Source organism: Molothrus ater, chromosome 1 (genome assembly GCF_012460135.2).
Source record: "Molothrus ater isolate BHLD 08-10-18 breed brown headed cowbird chromosome 1, BPBGC_Mater_1.1, whole genome shotgun sequence".
NCBI classification, from domain to species: Eukaryota; Metazoa; Chordata; class Aves; order Passeriformes; family Icteridae; genus Molothrus; species Molothrus ater.
Genome location: NC_050478.2, coordinates 107,799,473 through 107,822,785, shown reverse-complemented (window position 1 = coordinate 107,822,785; position 23,313 = coordinate 107,799,473). Strand labels below are relative to the sequence as shown.

At 39.3% G+C, this 23,313-nt stretch overlaps 1 protein-coding gene and 1 long non-coding RNA gene across 4 annotated transcripts in view; one reads left to right on the top strand and one right to left on the bottom strand.

Annotated features, from left to right (window-relative positions):
- The window catches only part of CHST9 (carbohydrate sulfotransferase 9), an 86,730-nt gene that overhangs the window by 55,423 nt on the left and 7,994 nt on the right, over nucleotides 1–23,313 (top strand). For 2 of the 3 annotated variants that reach the window (XM_036396537.2, XM_036396529.2), the window contains one exon: nucleotides 13,766–13,803. In XM_036396537.2, the coding sequence (XP_036252430.1) occupies nucleotides 13,766–13,803 (38 nt within the window). Of the gene's footprint in view, nucleotides 1–4,458; nucleotides 4,481–13,765; nucleotides 13,804–23,313 lie in introns of those variants that run through there. The other variant, XM_036396545.2, reaches the window with a different exon arrangement.
- LOC129046607 (uncharacterized) overlaps nucleotides 1–23,313 on the bottom strand; it is a 44,513-nt gene that overhangs the window by 14,304 nt on the left and 6,896 nt on the right. The window contains exon 2 of the long non-coding RNA XR_008508223.1: nucleotides 11,096–11,274. This is a non-coding gene — a long non-coding RNA (uncharacterized LOC129046607). The remainder of the gene's footprint in view (nucleotides 1–11,095; nucleotides 11,275–23,313) is intronic.

Here is a 23,313-nt window from a genome sequence, read left to right as displayed (position 1 = left end):
TCCAATCAGAGTAGTAAAACCAAGTATTTTAAAAATTGGAAAAGGAAGTTTTTCTAGTTTTGCTGCCTAAGCTTTTTACATGGAGCAGGCAGAGGGCAGTAGGTGCTAACATTCAGGATCTCTTCTCCATAGCCCCAATGCTGGGCAAACCACGAGGCTTCTCCTCAGCCCAGATTGTAGATAACCTGATTTTACATGGAAATAGACTGGGAGCACTCACACAATCTGTTAACATAACTCAGTGAGTGCAGGTGTAGCAGCTTAGAATGCTAAAAGTGACCCTCTTGGTAGGACTTAAAAACCAGCAATGAGAAGAGTGCAGGCATTGACTGGGGTTCTCCATGCCGGTGAACTTTGAAGCAGACAGCTGATTTTGTCTAAGACAGCCAAGACAATTCGTGTCTTGCACAGATTTTGTTTTCTGCTTTTAAAATAAATGAGGTGATAAGCATTATTTGCCATGAAAATGAATCTCTAGAAAAAGAGATTAATTTCCTCCTCTGGACAGAGAAAAAACATGGTATGAACAAAGCTTAATTAAAATATAATTGTATTTAATCAATGCAGTATAATTAGAAATAGTGCTTAAGAGTTCATTTTAATGGCTGTTGGGCTATTTGTATTCTTTAAATTAATATCTGCCTTATGAACAAAACTCAGCTCACTTCTCAAAAAGGCTCCTTTGTTTTTCTCTAGTGATTTTTGTGTAGTTCCAAGGAAGCAGAACCAGTAAACCAGAAAATTGATAGGTGGTAAAAATTTCCTGTAATGCCTTCTAAACCCTTTGTGTTTCCAGCCTGTGGCATAACAGAATGGTCTGATGTTAGCATCTACCTTAGGATACTGCAGGTCAATCCCTTGCTCACAGTAAACTTTTCAGGTGACATTGAAAAGCACTGAGATCATTGTGTTTGTGTCTTTTTCCTTACACACAGTCTAGTGCTTTTAATATTCAGTGAGTCTGTTCCTCGCATTTCTTGGAAATTTATTTAAGTGCTGGTCAGTCTCCTGTGGTTGGAGACTCAATGGGAATGGTCAACAGCACTTGCAGGTGGTGCATGTTGTTTTTGAGGGTGTCCAGACTCTGAAGTATTTTAAATCAGTGATTTTTTTTTTAACTTTCTTGTGTTGTTAGACATGCACACAGCAGCAACACTGCCTGAGACCAGAGCTCTGTCTTGCTCAATATCCTAGCAGCAAAGTGAAACCTTCTCACGTTACTTTCTCAAACTCCAGCAGTTTGTGTTTCAGAAACTTCCTGTGCCAGAGGTGGTTTTTGTTTGCTTATCAGCCCCAAAAGGATTTCCCGTCTCTCAGCTTGTTCAGTTGTCCCCTGAATCCATGTAAAATTTTAGCATCTGTAACATCCCCTGGCAAAGAGTTCCTGAGTTTCCTTTCTCAGTTGCATGGAGATCTGCTTCCTCATGTTTGTTTTCCACCTGCCATCTGCCTGCTTCATCTGATGCCCCCAGCCTTGTGTTACAATGGGCAGCGAACAGTCAGTTCTGATTCACCCCTTCCATGTCACTCATGATTTTACAGATCCCTATCCTATCTCCTCTGGATCATTGCTTTGCCAGGTTTCGTATTTGTTGCTCCTTGTAAGCTGGTTTATACTTTCAGTCCACCCTCTTTACTTCTTCTTCAGCTCTGTTACATGAGTGGAAGGATCAGAATTGCAAATAATATTTAAGATTCAAGTGTGTGAATATGCAGAAACACAGTAGTTGCCTTTTAGGTTTTCTCTGGTGTTCAGTTTGCTTTCTCTACTGGTGAGCAGGAAGATGACATTTACACAGAAGTTTTACCACCCCAAGATCTCATTCCTGGGTAGCAGTGTGCTTGTAACTCAGTTCAGAGTCCACTACTTTTGAGTCTAAATTAAGATTTCCCCCAAAATATTTCTAGCAGCATTTTGTATAAATTTCACTTCAAATGTCATTTTATTATGAACCTACTCTCATAGTAAGTTCTTTAGCCTCCATCATTTCTAACCCAAATAGCTTATTGTCATCAGCAAACTTTGTGTCTTTCCTGTTTGTTCCCTTTCTCAGGTGATTCAGAATGGGCTGATCAATATCATCATGAGGATATCCTACATTGATATCCTCAACACGAGGCAGCGGGACTCCACTGGAGATTTTCTTCCACAGTGAAACTGACTGTCCTCTCTCATATTCCTATGTCCTGTTTCCTTTCTTTTCAACAGTTGCTTTTCCAAATCTGTGCAAAGGTGGTCACTCTAGTTCTGTGCCTGCTAGGTTTCCTTAAGAAATCTTGTGAGAGATATTCTCAAATACCTTTTGGAAAGCCAAATAGATGATGTATCTGAGTATAAAAAAAAATAAAAGAAAAAAAAAGAAAAGAGTCCCATACAATGCATGCCCTAAAAGAAAATAGCTGGTTGTCAAGTGAGTTGTTAGTATTGTGCATCTGAACTATTCAGATATTTGTTACAAACCTGGGTGTTCTGATGCTGAGGGATCTGAAGCAGCTGGGCAGATAAGGACTCTGAGGATACAGAATTATAGGACGTTTATGCTGATCTACACATGAGCTTCCCAGATGGGGACTTCTCATTGTCCCCACTGTTGTTTCCAGCTAGGTGTCTTGATCTGCACAGCTGATGTGGCTGCTCTGATCTCATATGGTTGAGGCAATATGAGAATTTTTAGCTGAGTAAGGACTGTGATGTGTCTTGACCCCGCAGTGCAGTTGCACTGGTGACCAGCACATGGGAGGAGGAAGAGCACATCCCTTCAGCTGCAGCAAGGGCTGAGCATTGGGAAGCTCAAACCAATCATAAAAGCAAACCCTAAGAAATGTTGTTTGTCTGTAACTTCTATAAAGGGGTATTTTTAGCTAAGATTAATTGGGTCTTTAGTGTGTTTAGGTGGCTGCATGATGGCATAAGTTTCCCAGCAAAAAAATAGTGGTCCACACTGGATTTGTAGAATTGCTCTAGTCTCTTCTCAGAAACGAGAATTAAATATGAAGGGATTTCTTCATAACTTTTTTTTTTCTGTCTGTCTTGCTTTCTCCTATGATTGATGAGCCTAGCTTCCACTACTACAGTAAGTTTGTTACTATGTTTAACCTAAGCTTGGTTCTACACAGTTGCAACCAGCAGTGTTTCTGTTTTAATGTGATTCTGAGAGCTAGTTATCTGTAATCCATGGGACAAAAAGTATTGAAAGTAGGAACATACTGATATGCTTGTATGAAGAGAGGAAATATGAAGCTCCGAGCCATTTGCATCTCTGTTCTTCCAGAGTCTCTGACTGTATATCTAATTAACCAGCCATTTAAAAATATTAAGTGCTTCTTTCACCCCCTGTTAGCCATATCAATACGTAAAACTAATTTCGCTGAAGATTTGCATCTCACATGCTTGCAACATTTGGACCTAGCCTTTAAATTATAAACAAACCAGAGTATACAAATTACTTTAATTACAGTAGGGTCAGTATGTTAGTGATGCCCAAAAGTATTGTATGGGGTGGATGCTCAATTATCACATTTTCTTTTTAGATCCCTTGGAAGGAAGGAAATTCAGTCCTCTCAAACTGCTTTTTACCTTCACTAAATATTTAAGCAAGCACAATTGGTGTGGCTTTAGTCCAAAATAACTTCTAATCTGAAGGTAACTTTCCCACATTTCGTTTGTGTTTCTTTTCACATTCTTTAATCAAATTTCATATAAAGTATTATGTCCATTATGTCCATAAATACTAATAATAAGCTAAATAGAAATATGCCTTTTTCCCTTAGTCTATGGACTTAATATGTGAACACCTTGTCCCTGCAGTTAGCAAGAAGACATTGCCAAGTTGGTAATCACATACAATATTGAGTGTGATCTCCTGACAGAAGAAAAGAGAAATGTCTCATTCAGAGTGCTCACTTCATTAGAAAGCAGTAATGTACATGTGAATAAAGTCACCATATTATGGGACTGTGTCTGTTAGTACTTGCTGAAGCTTACTTGGTCAGTAATTCTCATGCTGATTCATGTCAGGCTTGCAGAATTAATTTTAATGCCTGGAAAAGAATGCAGTTCACTAGGGAAGAATGAACAAGGTGGGTTCTTTCAGTCATAGAAAATCATGTTGAATCACTTGGTGCAAGGGACTCTCTCAGAAATTTTTCCACCTTTGTAGCTGACATATTAATCTTGCCCTCAGTCTGGGGTATCATCAGAGCTGCCAGTATGAGTACACACCCATGGTTTGCAAATCAGGACTGGGTAGGCTTGTTTCTTAAATCAGTCTGCCAGTCATGAACACAGCTGCAATTTCAGCTGTGAATTCTGCCTCTCCTTGCAATGCCTGGCATGGCACATCCTATAGAAAGATTGTTGTCTGAAGGCTGCTGTGTAAGTAGCAGTTGTTGGCTGTGTGGTCATGTTCTTCTCATAGGTCTCCACAGAACTGCACCTGCACATTTATGGATGCAAATTGTACCTCAGCACCAGCTTTTGGTATGTACCTGTGGTCCTTTGCAAGCAGCAGCAGTATGTTTTGTGGGCAGAAATTGCTGGCATGTACAAAACCTGCAGGTGTGGTTTTAAAACCTATTTTATCCTCTGTGCATGAAAAGGATGCGCTGTACCTGAGAGCATCTACTTAGACCCTGCTCAAGTGATCAAACTGATGCAGTGCAGCATTCATGCTTCTGGTGTTGGGGTACTTTGCATTTTTTGGGTACTGAAAACCTTACCATACACCACCTTACTGCTGTTATTTTGAGTCTCTGCTTAATTAAAAAGAATCATTTAACAGTGTTTTCAGTGGCACATGTTGAGCTCAGTTCTCACGAAGATTTCTCCAGCTGAACTTGCTTCATCACCCCTGCTGCTTTCCACTGTCAGTATCCTCACTGGTGTAGCAAGGATGGCACACAAAGGGAGGCATAACAGGCCTTCCTAAAGTGAGCAAAAGACTCCTCCTAAGCAGAGCATGGTGCTGTTTGTGAGGCTTGGAGCATCAGGGTGTTTCACCTGCGGGCAAGGAGGCAGCTGCAATTATCCATAGTGGGTGCAATATGTAGCCAGTTGCTACGCTTTGGGCAGCCAATAGCTGCCCAAAGCTAGTGGTAGGGCAGATTGCAAGCCTGAGCTACAGGTTTGGCTTTAAAGACAACAAGCATAAAAGAGTATTTTTTTGGCATAGTTTTAAATGTACTCTCATATAGTGGTGGTGAATCCTTTACAGACTGGCCTTCTGAATTGATTTTAGGTTTCTGGGAAAGTGTTGTCATGTGATCATGGTTAAATAATTGCTGACAGTTCTCTCTAAGAGGAATTTTCTTTTACTTCCATGCATAAAGTATTGTATAATTTTTCTTTTCCCTTATCAACTACCCTGAATGATAGTTTGAATTTTCTGATGTTCAGAGAACAACCTTACATGTTTTTATATATCATTGCACTTTTCTTGTTGAGGATTGCTTGTGCATCATTATCAGCTATTCTTATAAGGAGCTCCTTAAAATATCATAGATTTTGTGAAAAAAACAAGCAAAAAAGTAAAAAAAAAAAAAAAAAAACAACCAACCAAAAAAATGGTGCTAAGGTTGTGTAAGGTCATATGAATAAAGTCAGATAAATATGTTATTTAGGGCTACAAACTATCTTTGCCTAAGAACCTTATTTCTTTATGACAATAAGAACTGAGGGTTCAAAATCTTTTCTTGTAGTGGAGAATCTGTGGGAAGAAGAGGTTCTACTATGCTCTAGACAACAAAAATTGACTCAAGTTACATTACTAAATAAGTAGACTTGTTTGATAATATAATCTCCTTTGGTAATATTTAAGTAATGTAGTCATAAATTACAAGCATAAAAACTTTGTATCCTCTTGTAATTTGCATTCACATATTGAAAATTGATTATTTAGATTAATTGCTATTACCAAATTATAAATCCATTTGAGAACTGAATCTGTAGCAGTGGGTGAGCTTCCTTCCCTCTTTCTCCTTCCCCAAGTTCTTTTGAGTAGCACAAACCTGAATCCTTGTGCATCTTGGATTCAAATTATGTTCTCAGTCATGGATGACCTTTTACAAATGACTTCCAATAGCTGCAGCTGAAGTCAACCACAAGATTTGGTCGTAAAAGGTCATATTCCAGTTATACAAAATGTAGATAAATTTGCACTCCCTGCAGCAACTGATTGCTGTAGGTTTTTGGTTTGTATCTGACCAATTTTAATTCAAAACCATGCATTAGAAAAGGTTATGTTCTAGCTTTTGTTTCTCTTTGCCTTTCTTCACCTAATTTTCTTTCACTATAAAATTATTTGGTTTACAGAATTTTTTTTACTTTTCCAGTTGTTTAAGTTCTATTTCATAAGGCTTCTATTTCACCTTTTCCTTTTTCCTCTCTCTTCTTTACTAGTGGATTAATTACAGATTATTCCTCATAAATGTGAGTAGTGTCTTTCTGTTACTCTCAGGTTCTCACTGGGGAATATTCCACTTCTTACTGGAATGATTTCAGAGAAGTTGTTTGAGGCCATTCTGCTAAGAGCATGCCTTAGAGTGTCACATTTAGACCTTAAACAAAGAAACAGGGAAGATTTAAGCAACTAAAGTTTGTTTATGTAGGCATAATTCAATATGAGTAGTAAATTAAAAGAATATTTGCTCTCATCACCACTGGTCACTTCCTGGCCTTATGCTGTACAGACAATTCATCTCCATTTTATTTCTGAAATGCAGAAACTGTAGACTAAGGCTTCCCATGGTGACTTTGCTGTGGGACTCTACTTTGTAATTAGTGCCAAGAAGCTGGATTTTTCTATCCCTGTTTGGGCTTGCTGTGTACTTAACTTGCTTACACTACTGATTCACACTAGAGAAGCTTTGTAGCTCAGCTGTTTGTGGTGCAGTTATCCTGGCAGGTGAGTCAAAATAAGTTTCTCTGGGCTTGTGTACTGCTTCCCATTGGTACTGGTACTTTCATATGCCATTTCCAGGGTGTTCTAATTAAGATTATATCAGAATAGTGTGCTCCAAAGGTGGAGATCAACTTATCTTTGCTACCAGTGAAAAACCAACAGCTGACCATGATGACAACCAGGATGATGATGACTCCATGAGGCTTTCCTTGAGGTGGTTAATTGGACTGCAAATTTCAACTGTACTCATATTCCTCATATTCCTTTTCTATCATGACAGTCCTTAATGTGATGTTCTTAGAGTAAAAAACCCAGACAGTTTTCTCCTTCGTTGGAAAAAAAATCAGTCAACCATCCAAGGCCATGTTGGTTGGAGCTCTGAGCAACCTGGTCAAGTGAAAGGTGTCCCTGCCCATGGCAGCAGGGTTAGAACTAGAATATCTTTAAGATCTTTAAGGTCACTTCCAACCCAAGCCATTGTATGATTTTATGATCCCTCACAGAATGATGTACTAAGAACCTTGACACAGGAAACTGCAACAGATGGGCAGAAACCACTTCCTTTGTGTCAAAGCCTAGAAACCTTTTTTATTTTGGAATACAACTGCATAAGCAATTGAGCTTGACATGGGAGCACAGTCAAAAAGGTATTTTAACAGATTATGTGACCTACCCTCCAGATTATCATAACATAAAGCAGCGTAAAGCTCCATACATAACTAGCAACATGAAAGGGGAGTCTTGTGGTTTGTATGAGTTCAGATGAAAAAGCAATGGCCCTTGCAGTGTGGGAACTGAGAATTTTTACCATTGGATTTGGATCACATTGTGGATTTCAAAAAATGCACCTACTAAGACATAATTAACTGGTCTTTGCTTCCCTATTACAGATGAATAGAAATGTGTGATTCACTCCATTCCGTTCCTTTAAGAGCGCAGGAATGTGAAAAAAAGTAGTGAAGCAGTTGGATAAAAAGAAAAAAACTTTTCAAAGCAATTGCATAGTGAGCTGTAAAACAAATTTGAAACAAACTACTCTTGTTGTTAGACACAAGATGAATGCCAAATAGGCATTGAAAAAATGCACCATGTTCAGCTGGAAACCATCCAAATCGTGATATCAATATTGTGTTGATGTTACAACCAAAACACTGTCTGACATGTTTCCACTATCTCAAATCTTCCATCCTTAAAGGAAAAATAGGACAAATTTTTGCTTTCCCTTTTCCCAGTTGCAGAAAGCACAGCCTTCTAGAAGAAAACTGGCAAACAAGGCTGCTTACTAATTCCATTAGTGGGCATCCTGGCAATTCTGTCTCATTTGAAAATTTTTATCACTGCTGATGAGGCAGAGAGCAGGTAAAACTTCAAATTTTCAATTAATTTATGTTGTAACATCTCGTCACCCTAAGTACAGTTACACAATGTTAGTCAATGCAGGATTTGGTCCAGGAATGGATTTGAGTTATACCCCCACCTCCTTTTTACACTCAACAGAATTAATGAATGAGAGTCCTCAGTCTTATTAAGACTAATGTTCCTTTGTCAGTCCAATTTTTTTTTTTTCCTTTGGGGTTCCTTCTTGTTATGACTTCGTTAGGTGGAAACTGAATGGTCTATGTTAATCAGCACAAGACATTTGGCTACTCACGCTTTGGTAAATGTTTAGTTTCCCAGGGTCCTTTGAACCTCCCAGGGAACAGTTCTGCATCCTTATTAGAGACTGACAATTAAAGGTCTGTTTTCATATCAAAAGTAATCACGAAAAATTAGCTAGGGAGACCTTGGAATGCTGTGAGAGTTTCGGTATTTTGAGATGGCCAACTTTCCTTCATTTGCTTCAATCAGTATCAACTTGGGTTTCTTTTTATGTTTCCTTCTGCCAGGGCAACTTATGAGTTGGCATTGTGACAACTGAGAAGGATTATGCAATACCATGAAGATGTGATTAATATATTTTAGGCTACTGTAATCATATTCAGTTGCATAATTATCATAGAGGTGCAACAGTAAGCTAAACTAGGTTTTGAAGGCAATAGTTTAAATGAGCACTTTTAGTTTATTTCATTCCTTGTTAGAAGGAGGAGGAAATGATGTGCAGGTTTGCAAGAGCTGTGTTGCTTGCAGACTGCAGAGATTCTGCTGATAAAACATAGGAAATGTATGGTTCTGCCCTAAATATTTTAATCTTTGTGTGCCTAGTTACAGGCTTTCACAGAAGATAATCTGTTAGTGTCACACCTTGTCTGTTATATGCCTGAAAAACAAATCTGAGTGTTTCTTCCCCAGGCTCTGGTGCCATGGGAATTTGCTGCAGAAGTTTATCAAAAATGAGTGCTTTGATTTATTTACACTTCTCAGAATCTGTACTGGGAGATCAGGACTGCAGTAATCAAAGTGGGGTGGGTCACAATTTAATAGGTTGCATATGTGTTTAAGTCTAAAAACATAAAGTAAAAGATGAAGTTGATAGGGTTTATTTCACAAACTGGAAAAATAAAACTAAATTGGTATTAGAGCATCAAATTCCCTCTTCACAAATGATTATTTAGAAGTACCATTCCCACTTGAAGTTCAGTGAATATGGCTGTTACAGATTATGCATATGGAATTTTCAGAGCAAGGCTGAGGGTGCCCTCTGCCCCCTGAGATCTCCACAGTATTCTCAGTCTTTCTGAAAACCCTCAGATACCTGGGAACAGAGAAACAGACTCAGCATTTCTGTTCAACCCTTGCCTTTCTGCCATGACACAAATATTTGTAGAATTATCTGAAGACTTAAGGAAGCAAACGTTTTATTCCAAAGCTTTTATTTTGACATTGATTATGGTTACTTGAAGTAGATATAAATTTGGATTTGATTTTTGAAAGAAAAAAAATCCTTTGTTGCTAGGTCTTATAGCAGTCATGTCACATAAATTGGCAGATCTGTATACTTAAGGGATTTTTCTCTCTAATTAAATGCAGTAGTAATGTCTTGCCTTTTGAAATGAAACCTTTATTTTTTTCATCTACATACTTACAGAACAAACATGCTGTCAAAATCCTTAATGTATCTAACTATTTGAACATAAAAAACAGCATCAAGCTGTTATTTGTTCTGTTGAAGTGTTACTCATATTTCCAATCTGAATCTTTTGTACCTGGTGATCTTAATTATATTTGAGCTGGAAGTAGTTTAACATTAAAGGGAATTAAAGCAGATTAATCTGTAAACCTGCACAAATATGCCATTCCTTTGTAGGGAGGTAAGCAGGGCATAGAGTGCATAATTACGTTTTGTTCTCTGTGTAGGCTGTGTGCATGAGGCTGAGGAGTTGGTGCTGCCATTCCTCATGACAGCAGCAGTTACGGCACACTCTCATGTCTTGCAGCTGTCAGTTACATTAGAAAACATACATTATTCCTCCCAGTAAGGTAATCTTTTAATCATGGACAACCAACCAAAACAAACAAACAAAAAATTTCAAAAACCAACTTGCCCTGGAAACAGGAATTAGTATACTAATTAGTGTATGAACATACAGAGAATTCTTTTAAACAATGTGGTTGTAATTTTTTTTTTCTAAAGTGATATAGCTTGAGGTCAACCCAAGAAGGCCATTTATCTCAACCAGTCATGATGAGCCATTACAATTTTTGCAACTGGAGAGACAAAAGAAAATCACTAAAACTTAATTGGGAGAGATATGTTTCTCCAGTCCTAATGCAAAATCGTCACTGGAATCCAGTTGCAGCATTTTGGCCTCAGCATGGTAGGAAAGCACAGTGTCAGCAAACAAGAATCATGGTCCATACTGGTAAATACTTTTGAATCACAAAGTATCAGCTATTTGTCTGTGATTAAGGCCTTTGGATTTGCTTTTGATTTTTAGCTCGGGTGGCACCGTTGAGCCCATTTAGGAACGTTTGCAAGATGACAGGTAGAAAAATGAAGTTTCAGAAAAATACAGGAGAAGAGCAAGCTGCTCACAAGCAATCTGAGTTGCAGAAGGAATGCTCTGGGACTGCCCTGGCTACCTACTGGGCAGCTTCCATGAGAGTTTTCAGATGGCAGAAAATTTCCTAGTTAGTTTGATGTTGTTGCATAAGCTGCTGCCACATTGCAGGGGCTTGGGAAAACCTGTCAAAAATTTTAAATTCAGCATGTATTTATCGACCAGAAATGAAACTTCTTGTTAAGTGTCAAATATTACCTGCATTTCATGAGACTGATGCAGTTGCTGCCTGTAGGACTGGCTGATGTGTTCTGACAGTTCTGGCTTTGTCAGTGTCCCATTGCTTCATGTCCTTTCAGTAAGAAGCACCCTCTCCAGTGGTGTTTTTTGAATCCTGCTGGTGAATGTTGATGGGTTGATGGTCACCACAAATGATCCTCCTCAAAAGTGAGCACGCCAAAAGTAAAACAAGTAAAACACAGATTCACAACTTGTCATTATAAGATAATTGTAGGAATTTAAGGGAAAAAAAAGGGCAAAAAAAGGGCAAAAAAAAAAACCCAAACAAAAAACAAACAAACAAAAAAAAACCCCTGAAACAGGACAAAGAAAATTCTGCCCACTTTCAATGGCTTTGTCCTGCCCTACAATCAGCCTCTGGCAGCTGGAAACTGAACCCCCTTTCAACATTGTAGGTGTCATGTTTTTTCGCTTCTTTTTGTGAAGTTTTCATAAAACAATAGTACAATACACACCAGGACTTTGCAGGTTTCCCCATGTAATGGTGCCAATATATTTCCATCCTGATTTGTAGTCTGTCTGTTATTACAGACCTTGGTCCCTTCTGAGCACAAGTGCTGACTCTGCCAAATGCACATAGTTGTTCTGTGATGAGGACAAGGATCATCTAGCGAATAAATGGAGAACTCAGTATTCAATTTAGTGGTGACCTTGAATTTGATCTCTCTTCTATCCTTAACAGCCCAACAGTCAATCTCTGTCCTGTTTAACCCATGTCATCATTGCTGTTGTATCATACAGCCACTTCTGCAACTGCCTTTTCCTTTACACCAAAAGAAGAGCAAGGAAAGAATTACCATCAGTTCTTCTTCACCTTTTCCTTAGTAGCATCAGGAATGGCTGCACAGGTCTTTCCCAGTCTTTCTGTTCTTTTTTCTATATTTGTCTGAGGTAGAAACCGCAAGTTTGATTGATAATGCAATTTGCATCTTGAGGCATCCCTGGAAATACAATGGCATGAAAGGCTACTCTGGCAGAGCACACTTTTCCCTCAGGGCTGACTTTAGAAACTCATTGATGTCACTTCCTTCCTCAGTCAGCAAGTGAATTTTCACTAATTCTCAAGACCAGCTGTCCATGCTGTCAACAGAAAGTTATTAAAATTCCTTTAAAGTGAATCAAAATAGCCTAAAAACAAATGTACTGGGAAACAGGAAAGCATCAGAATTCAAAGTCCACAAACCTTTGAGCAAAATAGTGTTGATCTAACCAGAGATTTCAAACACTCTGCTTTCCTAGCAACTTGTATATCATTAGAGAATGCTAAAAACACACACCCCTTTAATCTTCTATTACCAACAATCTATTTGGCTAAAATATTTGTTACAAGAATAAATCTTATTTCTCCTAAAGATGAACTGAGTGAGCAAGGGAATACATTTTAAGAAATCTCCCCTAAATGATAGTTCTGTGGAGTTTTTTAAAAGCATAGTTTTTATATTTAGCAAATAAAAACACAACACAAGCATGCAGGAAGTAATTATCATAAGAGACAATCTTATAATATAGCCTAAAGTAATCATCTTCATCTGAATAATCTATAATGCTTTTATTGAAAAGAGTAGTCGTCTCAGGGATGGGAAGGGAGGAACATTTTCCTTTAAGTAGAGTCTTTATACTGTATTTTAACACTTTAAATATTTTCACCTCATTTTAAAAATTCTGCTTGTGCCACACTTATCAATATGGAAAAGTTTTGTTGAAATGGAGTATCCTTTCCAGGGCTGGAGGTGGCAGCTACCCGAGCTAGGCAGGCTCCCCTGAGAGTTAATAGTGATACTGACAGGTTGTAAGTCCTGTCCTATCATTATTATTTTTAAAAACCCTCAGGGAGCACGTAGCCTAGCTGGATAGGCAAGTGTGAAATTCCTGACTTTCCCCAATATGTGTGGGCAGTCTCCAGTAGCAAACTGATACCAGCTGCCCTTTTGACAACTAGTGCATGGGAGCGGTAAATGGAACAAATTACTGTCCCTTTTGGTCAAAAAGCAAAGAACAGATTTGAGGTGTCCTTGCTGCAAGAGTCCCAGACAGTGTAGAAAAGCAGTGTTCTGTCTAGGTTTTGATTTTATCTCCACGAGCACACTGAAGGACACTGCAGAAGAAGGCCAGAATAAGGAAACAAGACTATAATTTAACTTGCCACTTTGTGGATAATATCAGGATAGAATTTCTCCCTAGACCAGCTGGTGCTGAGCCTCAGTCTTGACACAGGCATTTAATTTTATTTTAAGGTAATGGCAGAAGTTGCTTTTCTCCTCCAGTGGTCACATTGTGAGCTGGATGCTACCAGTCTCTTGGTCACGTAGTACATCTTGCAACATTAAGAGGCTTTATACTACATGTTAGAATTTTTTTTCCTCCCCTTTGAATGTTTAAATATTTTGTGGGGTTCCAGGTTAGCAAGACTGGCTACCTATCTCAATCTTCTTTTATAAGAGAGGCTTGTGTTTCTTTTATTTTACGTGTATTTCCATTTCAAACTGTCAAGTAATTTCTACATGTTAAATTCTGTTTCTTAATTATAGGTTTTGATTATTTTTTTACTAATTTACTGTTTGTTGCTCTGCATGTCCCCTATCATATTGATTAGAATATATGCAAACTATTTTTTTCTTTCCCTTTCAGAGTCTGGGAAAAAACTGCAACAAGAGACAATTAATCAGGTATTTGGAAACTTTCATACTTTTTGTTAACTTAATTTTTCAGACAGTAGAGAGTTGTGGCAAGTAGAAAGGAGAACTTCATGAGATACACTAATATTAGCAATACAGGTGTGCTAAGGAGCACGTGTCTGACAACTTGCTGACTCTGCAGATGTGTTGAATTCACAGGAGTAGCCATCATTTTGATCTAAGATTTTCCATTTAAGCGATTCAGTTCGTCTACTTCCCATGCTGGTGCTGAGGACAAAGCCCAGAGGTAATTTGTTCATTGGTATCAAATTTTGTAGCACAACATTATGCCTTTTTTTCCCTTCTGTTTGCTAGTATTCCTTTTAAAAGGCAGAAAGCTATTGATATAAATACCCGAACAACACATGTAAGCAGTGTATTTCGGTGTTTCTTGGGTTATTTCTGCCATGAATTTTCATTGAGGCTGCACTAAACTGTGACATTGCTTGCAGAGGCGTTTTTCATCCTGTCTTTATTACTGTATCAAGAGCAATTACTTATGAAAAAACCTTTATATATTGTAATTTGTCATTTCAATATCAGGAAAAGCATATAGAAACTAAACTGAAAAAATTTCTAACCAGTAAGAGAGGACGAAGCCCAGAGTTTGCTTTCCTCAGTGACATGCCCTTGTGGAGTGAAAGGACCCAACTCCACAGAAGCAGTGTGCTTGCTTGTCATTCTCTGGCTTCTTGTCCTCTTGCTGAATGCTGTCGTCCAGATGGCATATAAATGGGCATCTGGATTGTTTGTGAGATTTATTTTGAAATGCCACTTAAAAAGCAGTCATTAAAATATTTGCAGTCCAGCAATTACTCTCCCTCCAGCCATCTTCCTTCTAAGCTATATATGGAGGCATTGGAGTAATTACATCACAGTTAGCTGTGAACTGATCACCAAAGTGAAGGACTAACCTGACAGGGGACTGACCACCTAAAGCAGCCTGGTTTGGGTCTTACAGCAAGTCCCCTGCCATGGCTGAGCATGGCACAGATGCCAGTGTGTCACTTTCAGTGGCCTGAGCTGGCACCATTCTTCACCAAGTAAACCCTAGCATGTCTGGGAAGCCACTTATGGGAAGCCTGGTCCTGTGGCACAATGCAATATTCAGAGTTTTTACAACATTGTCATTATTGAGAAACTGATGGATAGATATCTAGTCCAGAACATGGCATTGCATAAGCAAAGGAAATCTTTCACTTTTTAAAATACCTGTAGAAATGTTTTGGAATTTAATGGGAGTTATTTGCTTTGACTGAGAGTTTATATCCTAGAACAAGTCTAATTAGCTTTTATAACCGAAACTGCATTTTAAAATTAGCCGGAAATCTCTTGCAAAGCCACTTTTGGGAGTCTCTGTTGGCCAGAAGGGGGGGCACTTGTATTTTTAAACCACAACTTGAGGCAACACTGGCAGTGTGTGAATGGTTGATTGGAGACCTAATTCTGCACATTTTCTGTGTTACAAAATCAGCTCGGTGCATGCCATTGCCCTTTTCTGAGGAAGAATGTATTGTGATTGAAAAAAAAGAACTTGCCACGTTTTCAAAGGGTGGATAATCTGCTGTACTTTGTGTGACCAGTCTTGGTCTTTTCCTGCATGCCACTGTCTTGCCTTTATTGAATGGTTCACCTGCTCTGTCTCTCTGCAATTAACTTAAGAGTATCTAACTTTGGAAGAATATTATGTTGTCTTGATATGCTGAATGTATCTAAATAAAGCTGTAAAAAGTTGATTTGTGGACATGCCCATTTAAATGGGTACTACTTCAGCTGGTGATGTCCCATTCCAGTTCAATATCCTTCGGATTTCCAAGAACTGGAAGAGTATTTCAGAGCAGAAATCAATTTAATTTTCAAGATTGTCATTTAGGGCACAACTACATAAGCACTTCAAATTTGATTTGTACTTGTATTGATTCAACAAAAATATTTAAACGAGTGTTGATCATGATGGAATATCTGTAATGGAAGGATTCTTTTTATTTTCAATCCTGAAGTTAAAATTTTATATGCAGGGTAAGATCCTTTAGTCCCCTTTAAGTTCAGTTCAGCAACAGTGATTTAAACTGGCTGCCAGTAATTTAAGTGAGGGAGAAGATCTCTGCAGAAGATGGATGATGTTACGACTTGACAGGAGCAGAAGTGCAAAGGGGCAAATAGCAGGAAATATCTTGTTGAGAGGTGAGTGAAACAGAGAGGGGATGGAGAAATGATAAAGCTGCTGTCCCAGTGACCTCCTGCTGCGTAAACCCCTGACTGTCTGTGTGCATCTGGGACCTCTCTAATCTTGAAGACCACTGTGGTTTCTGTGTGGTTCTTAGCTCTTCTAAAGCCTAAGCAAAGTTTAGTGAAACATGACATAGACAAAACACTCAGGCAGTATCTGCTTCCAGAAACCTTTCACTACAGTTGACATCTTCACTAGCTTTTTTTCCCTTTAATCATAAGTCATCTGCTGGTTTTCCTCGAACACCATTTTTGTCATTTATGTATATAAATATGTATGTTCATTTAACAGTAGTGGTCATCTACCACCAGCAGTCAACCAGATGAAGCACACACACTGCTTTTCAATACCTGTTTTTAACTACCTTTGCAACTTCAAGGGTAAGTCCTGGCACCAATGTACAGCCTGTTTACTGTAGCAGGTTAATGACTGCTGAGGAAAATGGAAGGAAACAAGAAAAAACCTTGTTTCTATATAACAGTATTGGCAAAACAACACATTACAGACCACCAATCAAAATTTGCCTGGGGAAATCCTTTATGTTTCATCCTTAACCCTCATATTTGCTTGTGTTGTGGTCTTAATATACAGTCCTACATACAATTTTGTCCAGTGCCTCTGAATCTCTGAAGGACTGACAAGAATATGTGTAATTGCATTTGGAAGTTGAAGTTGCTTGCAGAGTCAGACTTTTGGTTTAAAATCTCAGTTGTGTTTGAGCTCAGACTTGGGCCTGTCCCTTCTGCAGTGAAGCTGCAGGTCAAGTTGGGAGACTCCCCAGGATCCATCCCCCTATTTTGTCACTGTGGAGTTTTTGGTCAAGGCAGACTCTCTTGAAGTGGCACATCCATCCCTCAGTCAGTGCTCTGTCAGGGAATATTCCCCTTTCTGCATGTGGGGCTACAAAGCAGGAACACAGAAAGGATAGTGATGAGGCAATATACTTGCTAGAGCTGGGGTTGGACCATGGATTACTGCAGCTCTGACATACTGTCAGTATGTGCACAGCTTGTGCCAAAGAAAAGAAGTCAAAGATAACTCAAACCTCTGTTAAATGACAATATAAGTTTGTTGCACAGACCATGATGAGGAATATGAATATGACCTGAAGGTTGCTTCGGGCACATGGTGTAATAAATCTATATTAACATGTTTGAAAACTTCACAGTTCAGACCAAACTCCTTGGTTGCCCTTGTGCACTGCTATAGTTTACTCCAGTTTTCTCCTCTATCCCCTTCATCATCTCAAATGACCTAGCTAAAAAAAAACTTCAGTCCATTTATGCCAGCTTCCAAGTCCTGCCACTCTGAGGTTATGGTCCTTCCTTCTGTTTTCCCAGTTTGGGATCATATTCCTCAGTGTTACATACTTTATTGCCTCAAAATTAAGAGTTTGAAAATCTATGAGAGAGCTAATGCATTTAGCCCACTAAACAAACTGATCTATTGTTTCACCCTCATGTGCTTTATAGAATCACCTAATGCTTGAGGTTGGAAGGCATCTCTGGAGATCATCTTGTCTAACCCCCTTACTCATAGAGCAGGTTGTCCAGGGTCACCAGGTCATGGATATTCCTGGATTCCTTGATATTCACACAGTAGAAATGTATTTTGTTGTATTTATATGGAATTCCTTGTATCACACTTTGTGCCCACTTCCTCCTGTCCTGTCACTGAACACCTCTGAGAGGAGTCTGGCACCATCATTTTTACTCCCCCCACTTCTTCCCTCCCAGGTTATATACATTGATAAGCTGTCTCCAAGCCTCCTCTTCTCCAAGCTAAACATCACCAGCTCTCTTGGGCACTGCCTGTATGTCACATGCTCCTAACCTTTAAATACCTCGTTGCCCCTTCACTGAACTCACTCCAGCATGTCTACCTCCATGTCCATTTATACACTGGATGCATTCCAGTATGCCCACGTCTCCTGCACTGGGTAGCCCAGAACTGCACACAGCACTCCCAGTGTGTCTGTGTCTCACCAGGGCTGAGCAAATGTGAAGGATCACCTCTCCTGATCTGCTGGAATTGCTCTGCCTAATGCAGCCCAGGAGGCTGTTGGCCTTTTTTGCTTTGAGAGCACATTGCTGGCCCACAGGCAGCTTGTTCTCCAGTACCCTCAGGTCCATTCCTGCAAAGCTGCTTTCCCCCTCTGCAGCCCCCAGCCTGTCCCAGCTGCAGGACTTCGCATTCCATTTTGTCAAATCTCATGAAATTCCTGTTTAGCCATTTCTCAAGTCCGTTGAGGTCCTTGTGATTGGCAGCACAGCCCTCTGGTGTATCAGCCACTCCTCCCAATTTTGTATTGCCTGCAGACTTGGTGAGGGTATGTTCTGTCTCATCATCCAGGTCAGTAATAAAGATGTGGGACACTTTTGGACCCACCATCGACCTTGGGGCAGTAGTGAATGGCTTCCAGCTGCATTTTGTGCACAACTGTTTGAGCTTAAGTTTTCAGTCCAGCTCACTGAGCACTTACCTAACCTGTACTTCGTGAAGGTGTTATGGGAATGCCAAAAGCCTTAGTAAATTTGAGATAAACAAGATCCAGTACTCGCCACTGATTCACTCATCTGCTTGTACAGGACTATTAGACTGGTCAGGATCAATTTCCCCTTCATAAATCCATACAACATGAGATTTAGCTGGAGGACAGTCACCAGTGGAGTACCCCAGAGGTCACAGCTGAATAAATACCATTTAACTTCTTCATTATATACCAAGATGATGGGATGGAGTGAACCCTCAGGGAGTTGTCACAGGATGTAAAACTGGGCTGAGGAATCGCTGATACAACAGAGGGTTGTGCTGCCATTCAGAGGGGCTTCAACCGTGTGGAGAAATGGACCAACAGTAACCTCATGAAGTTCATCAAGGTGAAATACACCTGGGGAGGAATAGTCCCTTGCTCTGTCATGCTCCTGGGTAATGAGGCGAAGCTGATCAGCCTGTCATTTCCTTGCTATCCAGCCTTAAAGATAGGAGTGATGTTTGCTTTCTTCCAGTCCTCAGGAAACCCAGTCACCATGATCTTCCAAAGATAATAAAGAATAGGCTCACAGTGACATCCTCCAGCTCCTTCAACACTCATGAGTTCATTCCATAAGCTCCCTCTTCCTGTTCCATAAGGACTTGTTTCTGTCTAGTTTGTTTAAATATTCCCTAAGCTGATCCTTCTCCACCAAGGGAAACCTTCCTTGCTCCAGGCTTGAAGTGAGGCCTCACCAGTGCTGAGTACAAAGGGACAAACCTTTTCCTAGTCCTGTTTGGCCATATTTTTGATTCAAACCTAGATTCCTTGATTTTTATCAAAAATACAAATTATTTTGATACAAACCAAGCCCTTGGCCACCTGGGCACACACAGTGGCTCAGCTCCAGCTGCTGTTAACCAGCATCCCCAGGTCCTTTTCCACTGGATAACTTTCCAGACACTCCACTTTTCCCTAATCCACTTGGTGGGTCACCTGATAATCTCCTATAGGTTCTCATTTGTTCACTTGTTTGAGGTAGACAGCTCCAAGCCCTGTCTGGTTGAATATGAGATCCTTCCTGCTCCCCCTGCACATTTTGTATCAGTAAGCAGAAGCTGCATTTTTTTTAATTAATTTTTAATTTTTTATCTGATATTTTATCAGATAAAATCAGTTGGGGAAAAATGTTCCATTTTTCCCTACATATAACATTTTCTTTCTTCCAAGCTGATAAAAGTTGCTTCTGATAGCATTCTCTGCCCCCTTTGAGTTCAGATAATGTAACAGTCCTTCACTGATTAGTTCATAATATATAGTACCAAGATGGTGACTCTCAGAAAAAAAAATGCAGGAGGAAAAATTATTTAAATAAGTACAGAGGATATTTTTATGTGAGAACCTTCTCAGTCCCTCGTGGAGGAAACTGCTTCTCAGGTTGTACAGACAGGAACATAAGTGCAGTGTCTGAAGATAAAACTATCTTAAATTTTATGAAGAATTATTCTTTTGGGGAAAAAACCAACCAAACAAACATAACAATATGCAACAGATTGAATGCTCAACAGAAGTATTGAAAGACATGGTGAGAGGTTTAAGCAATGAAGGGCAGCATGGACTGGGAAGTTGTGTGGCAGTCCCAGTTATCAGTTTTCTGTCTCTTTTTGCTCTGTAAAATGGCAAGTTTTTCTACCAGTGTTAATCAGAAAGTAGGAATCACAATATTCACATGGGCTAGGCAATTATTATCTTTCCTGTGGTTTACAGACACAGAAAAATGAAGTGTGAAGGTCAAGGGACTTGCATAAAACCAAACACTGTGGCTCTGGTGGGTGCAGCTACCCTTAAACACAGTGCTGCTCTTATGACTCCTGTGCTTCAGGGAGGGATGGTGCTTGAAATAGTTAGTGTTTGGGTGGCACACTGGTCAGCTGTGGCACTGCTTGCATATCAATGCATATTCGGGGAAGAGCCTCACAAAAATCTGCTACAGAATAAGCCAGTGTATTTTCTTTTACCTGTGATAGACATGACAGCCCCATTCAGTGAAACAGGGTCAGTCAGTGTGAGGATGGACTGTACAGTGAATAATGCCCTTTGTCAATTCACAGTCTGTTTTTTCCCACTGTAATTTATGAATGCAATCATTTCTCAAGTATTCTTTTTTTTCTGCCTGGAAATTAACACACAAATTTGTTTAAAAGTGTACAAATGTAGGCAAACACATATTTGATATATTTGCCTACCTAGAGCGCATTTATATTTCTACTTCTTTTTTATTTACCAATAAAGTCATCTAATTTGAATTAAATGCTAATTTTGATTGAAGGGAAAATGCTTTGAGATCTCTAGAGATCTTAGTGTCTCTTCCAAAGCAATTTGGGAGAAATTGAATTCTTCATGCCTGAATATACATTAATATTCTTCATCTGAACTTAGTTTTATTGGAAACTTTTCTTATTATTTCTAAAACAGCAAGATGTCTTGTTTATGCTGGAAGATAAGTGTGTTTACCTGCAAACAAGATAGAGATGGATTCTGTTTACCAGAAACAAAAAAAACCCTGTGAATCTTGCCACAGCCGCTAATGTGAGGAACTCTGCTTTGTGTGCAGAAGCACAGCATTAGATTTCAGGCCTCTATTCTCAAAGCATTTGCTGGGAAATTGGAGCCAGTGTTTCAGTCCAAACGTGCAGGATTAACCTCCAGGATTAACACCCAGCAGTTTGGTCAGCTTCCTGCCAAATATGTCTACTCATGCACACAAGGAAATGGGTACAGGGTCTCCCCTGTGCAGGCTGGGTGTTGATCAGCAAGGGCTGAGACATGGCCCCTCCTTGGATAAAAAAATGTTGGTGTCCCTTTTCTTAAGAGAGGAAAATAGATGTTGTCTGAAATATGAAATGCGCTCGAAAATTCCTGCCTGGCTTGAGTTGTGAACATGCAAGAGACACTATTTGTTTTCCAAGATGTGTTTCAAATATGCTTGAAAATAGCAATTTTGGGAATTGCATTTGTCAACAGCAGGAACTGTTTAGGTTATTTGATTTACTTCTGTGCTTTAAGTTATGAAAAATAGGCACATTAGCATTACTTAATGAGTTCAAATAAGAGATCAATATGTAATATACAGAGATTGCCTGAAAGTGTCATCTTCAGACTTAAGCTCCCTCTATACATAAGGTAAACCTACTTGTTACAAAGCACTATGCTTCATAAAATGGATATTGCATGCTTAGTTTAGTGAATTTTGAATTTCAGGTTGTTTAAAATGATTTGCTGTTCCGTACAGAAATGTGAGTGAATGTTGGTGAAGATTTCTGGCCACTGACCACAGTGTTTGACCTAGGTTTTACTGATACAGAGGAGAACTAAGCTCAGAATCAAACAATTTGAACACATCAGTTTACCTGTACCCAAAACCAGTGTTGCTGGGTAAGAAGGAGGCTGGGCTAAATATGGCCAAGTGTTAAGAGGTCCATGGCCTGAAAATTGCTTTTTATTAGCAGTGCATCTTAGCTGCACATCTAGGCTGGCATGCACTCCATGCAAATTGGCTGCAGACTCTGCCCAAACACTAGCTGTCAGGTCTGCAGTGGCTCTGTGCTTATTTTCAAGTCTGTAAGTTATAGTGCAAAGAACCAGCACCATAAAACTGTTATCAGGAGGCAAGACAAGCAGCATCAGCATTGCACTATCCTGAAACCAATTTATTATTGCTATCAAGTGACCTTCCCTATTATTTATTTCTTAGTAATAAGGGAGCAGAGTGCTTTTTTTATTTGCTATACTTGGTCGCAGTTGTATTGGTGAATCTTTAATCTGTCATACAAAACTTAATTTCTGATAATGATAGCATCTTTATTGCTACTCTTTCTATTATTTATGCCTTGATCTTTCTTATTCCTCCCATTCAAAGCATGCTTTGGAGAATCCAAATGCTTTGACTGTGAAGGTGGAAACAGGAGGTAGCTAATTCCAGATTTGATCAAGAATTGGCAAGTAAATTAGAGTTTAATTTCCTTCATCCAAGATGCTGACTATGTGAATCAGCTTGTGGAAGTGGCTCGTGCAGACTGTCTTGCCTCATTAGCATGACTTTGTGCTTTCTGTAGATCAAGACAGGGCAGGGAGAGGAAGGGAGGCTGGTGCAAAGCCAGGAGTTGGGTATCTAAGAGGTCTCAGCCAAAGACAAATGGATTTCTCCTATCTCCTTATTAAGTACACTACTATACTTGTGATAATGTTACTGTTTAGCTTACACCATTGGGCCTCTCCACTTTCCCCACTGCCTGTAGGCCTGGGTTGTTCTCCTCCAAAACCATCTCTGGGCTGGGGCTCTCCCTTCAAATTTTTCCACACCAATCACTGACAGTTGGCCACACCATATAAAAAGAAAAAAACCTCTCTTTCCCTCTGCCCTTTCCTTCTTCACTATCTTGGTCTGTATCCTTGCCATAACTCCAAGTCACCACACAATGAGATGCTGGATTTTCTGCTAACAGATTCTAGGGGCAATAGTCACTGATTTACAAAGCTGTGTTTTGAAAAGCAGTATTTAAAATTACTGGTATCTATTTAAAATTACTGTTAATTAAAATTTACCTGCAGTATTTTTTTTCTTACTATGATCAGTTATTCTATTTTGTGTCTGGCTCAGAGTTCACAAGGATCTCCTTTGAACCTAATTGTAATTCAGCTACAAACTATGAGGTTTGCCTCTTAGTCTCTGAAGGAAGTTCTGAGTATTTTGTATTCTCTCTTTTCTTATTTTTTCCCCTCAACCTGTTTAGTAATC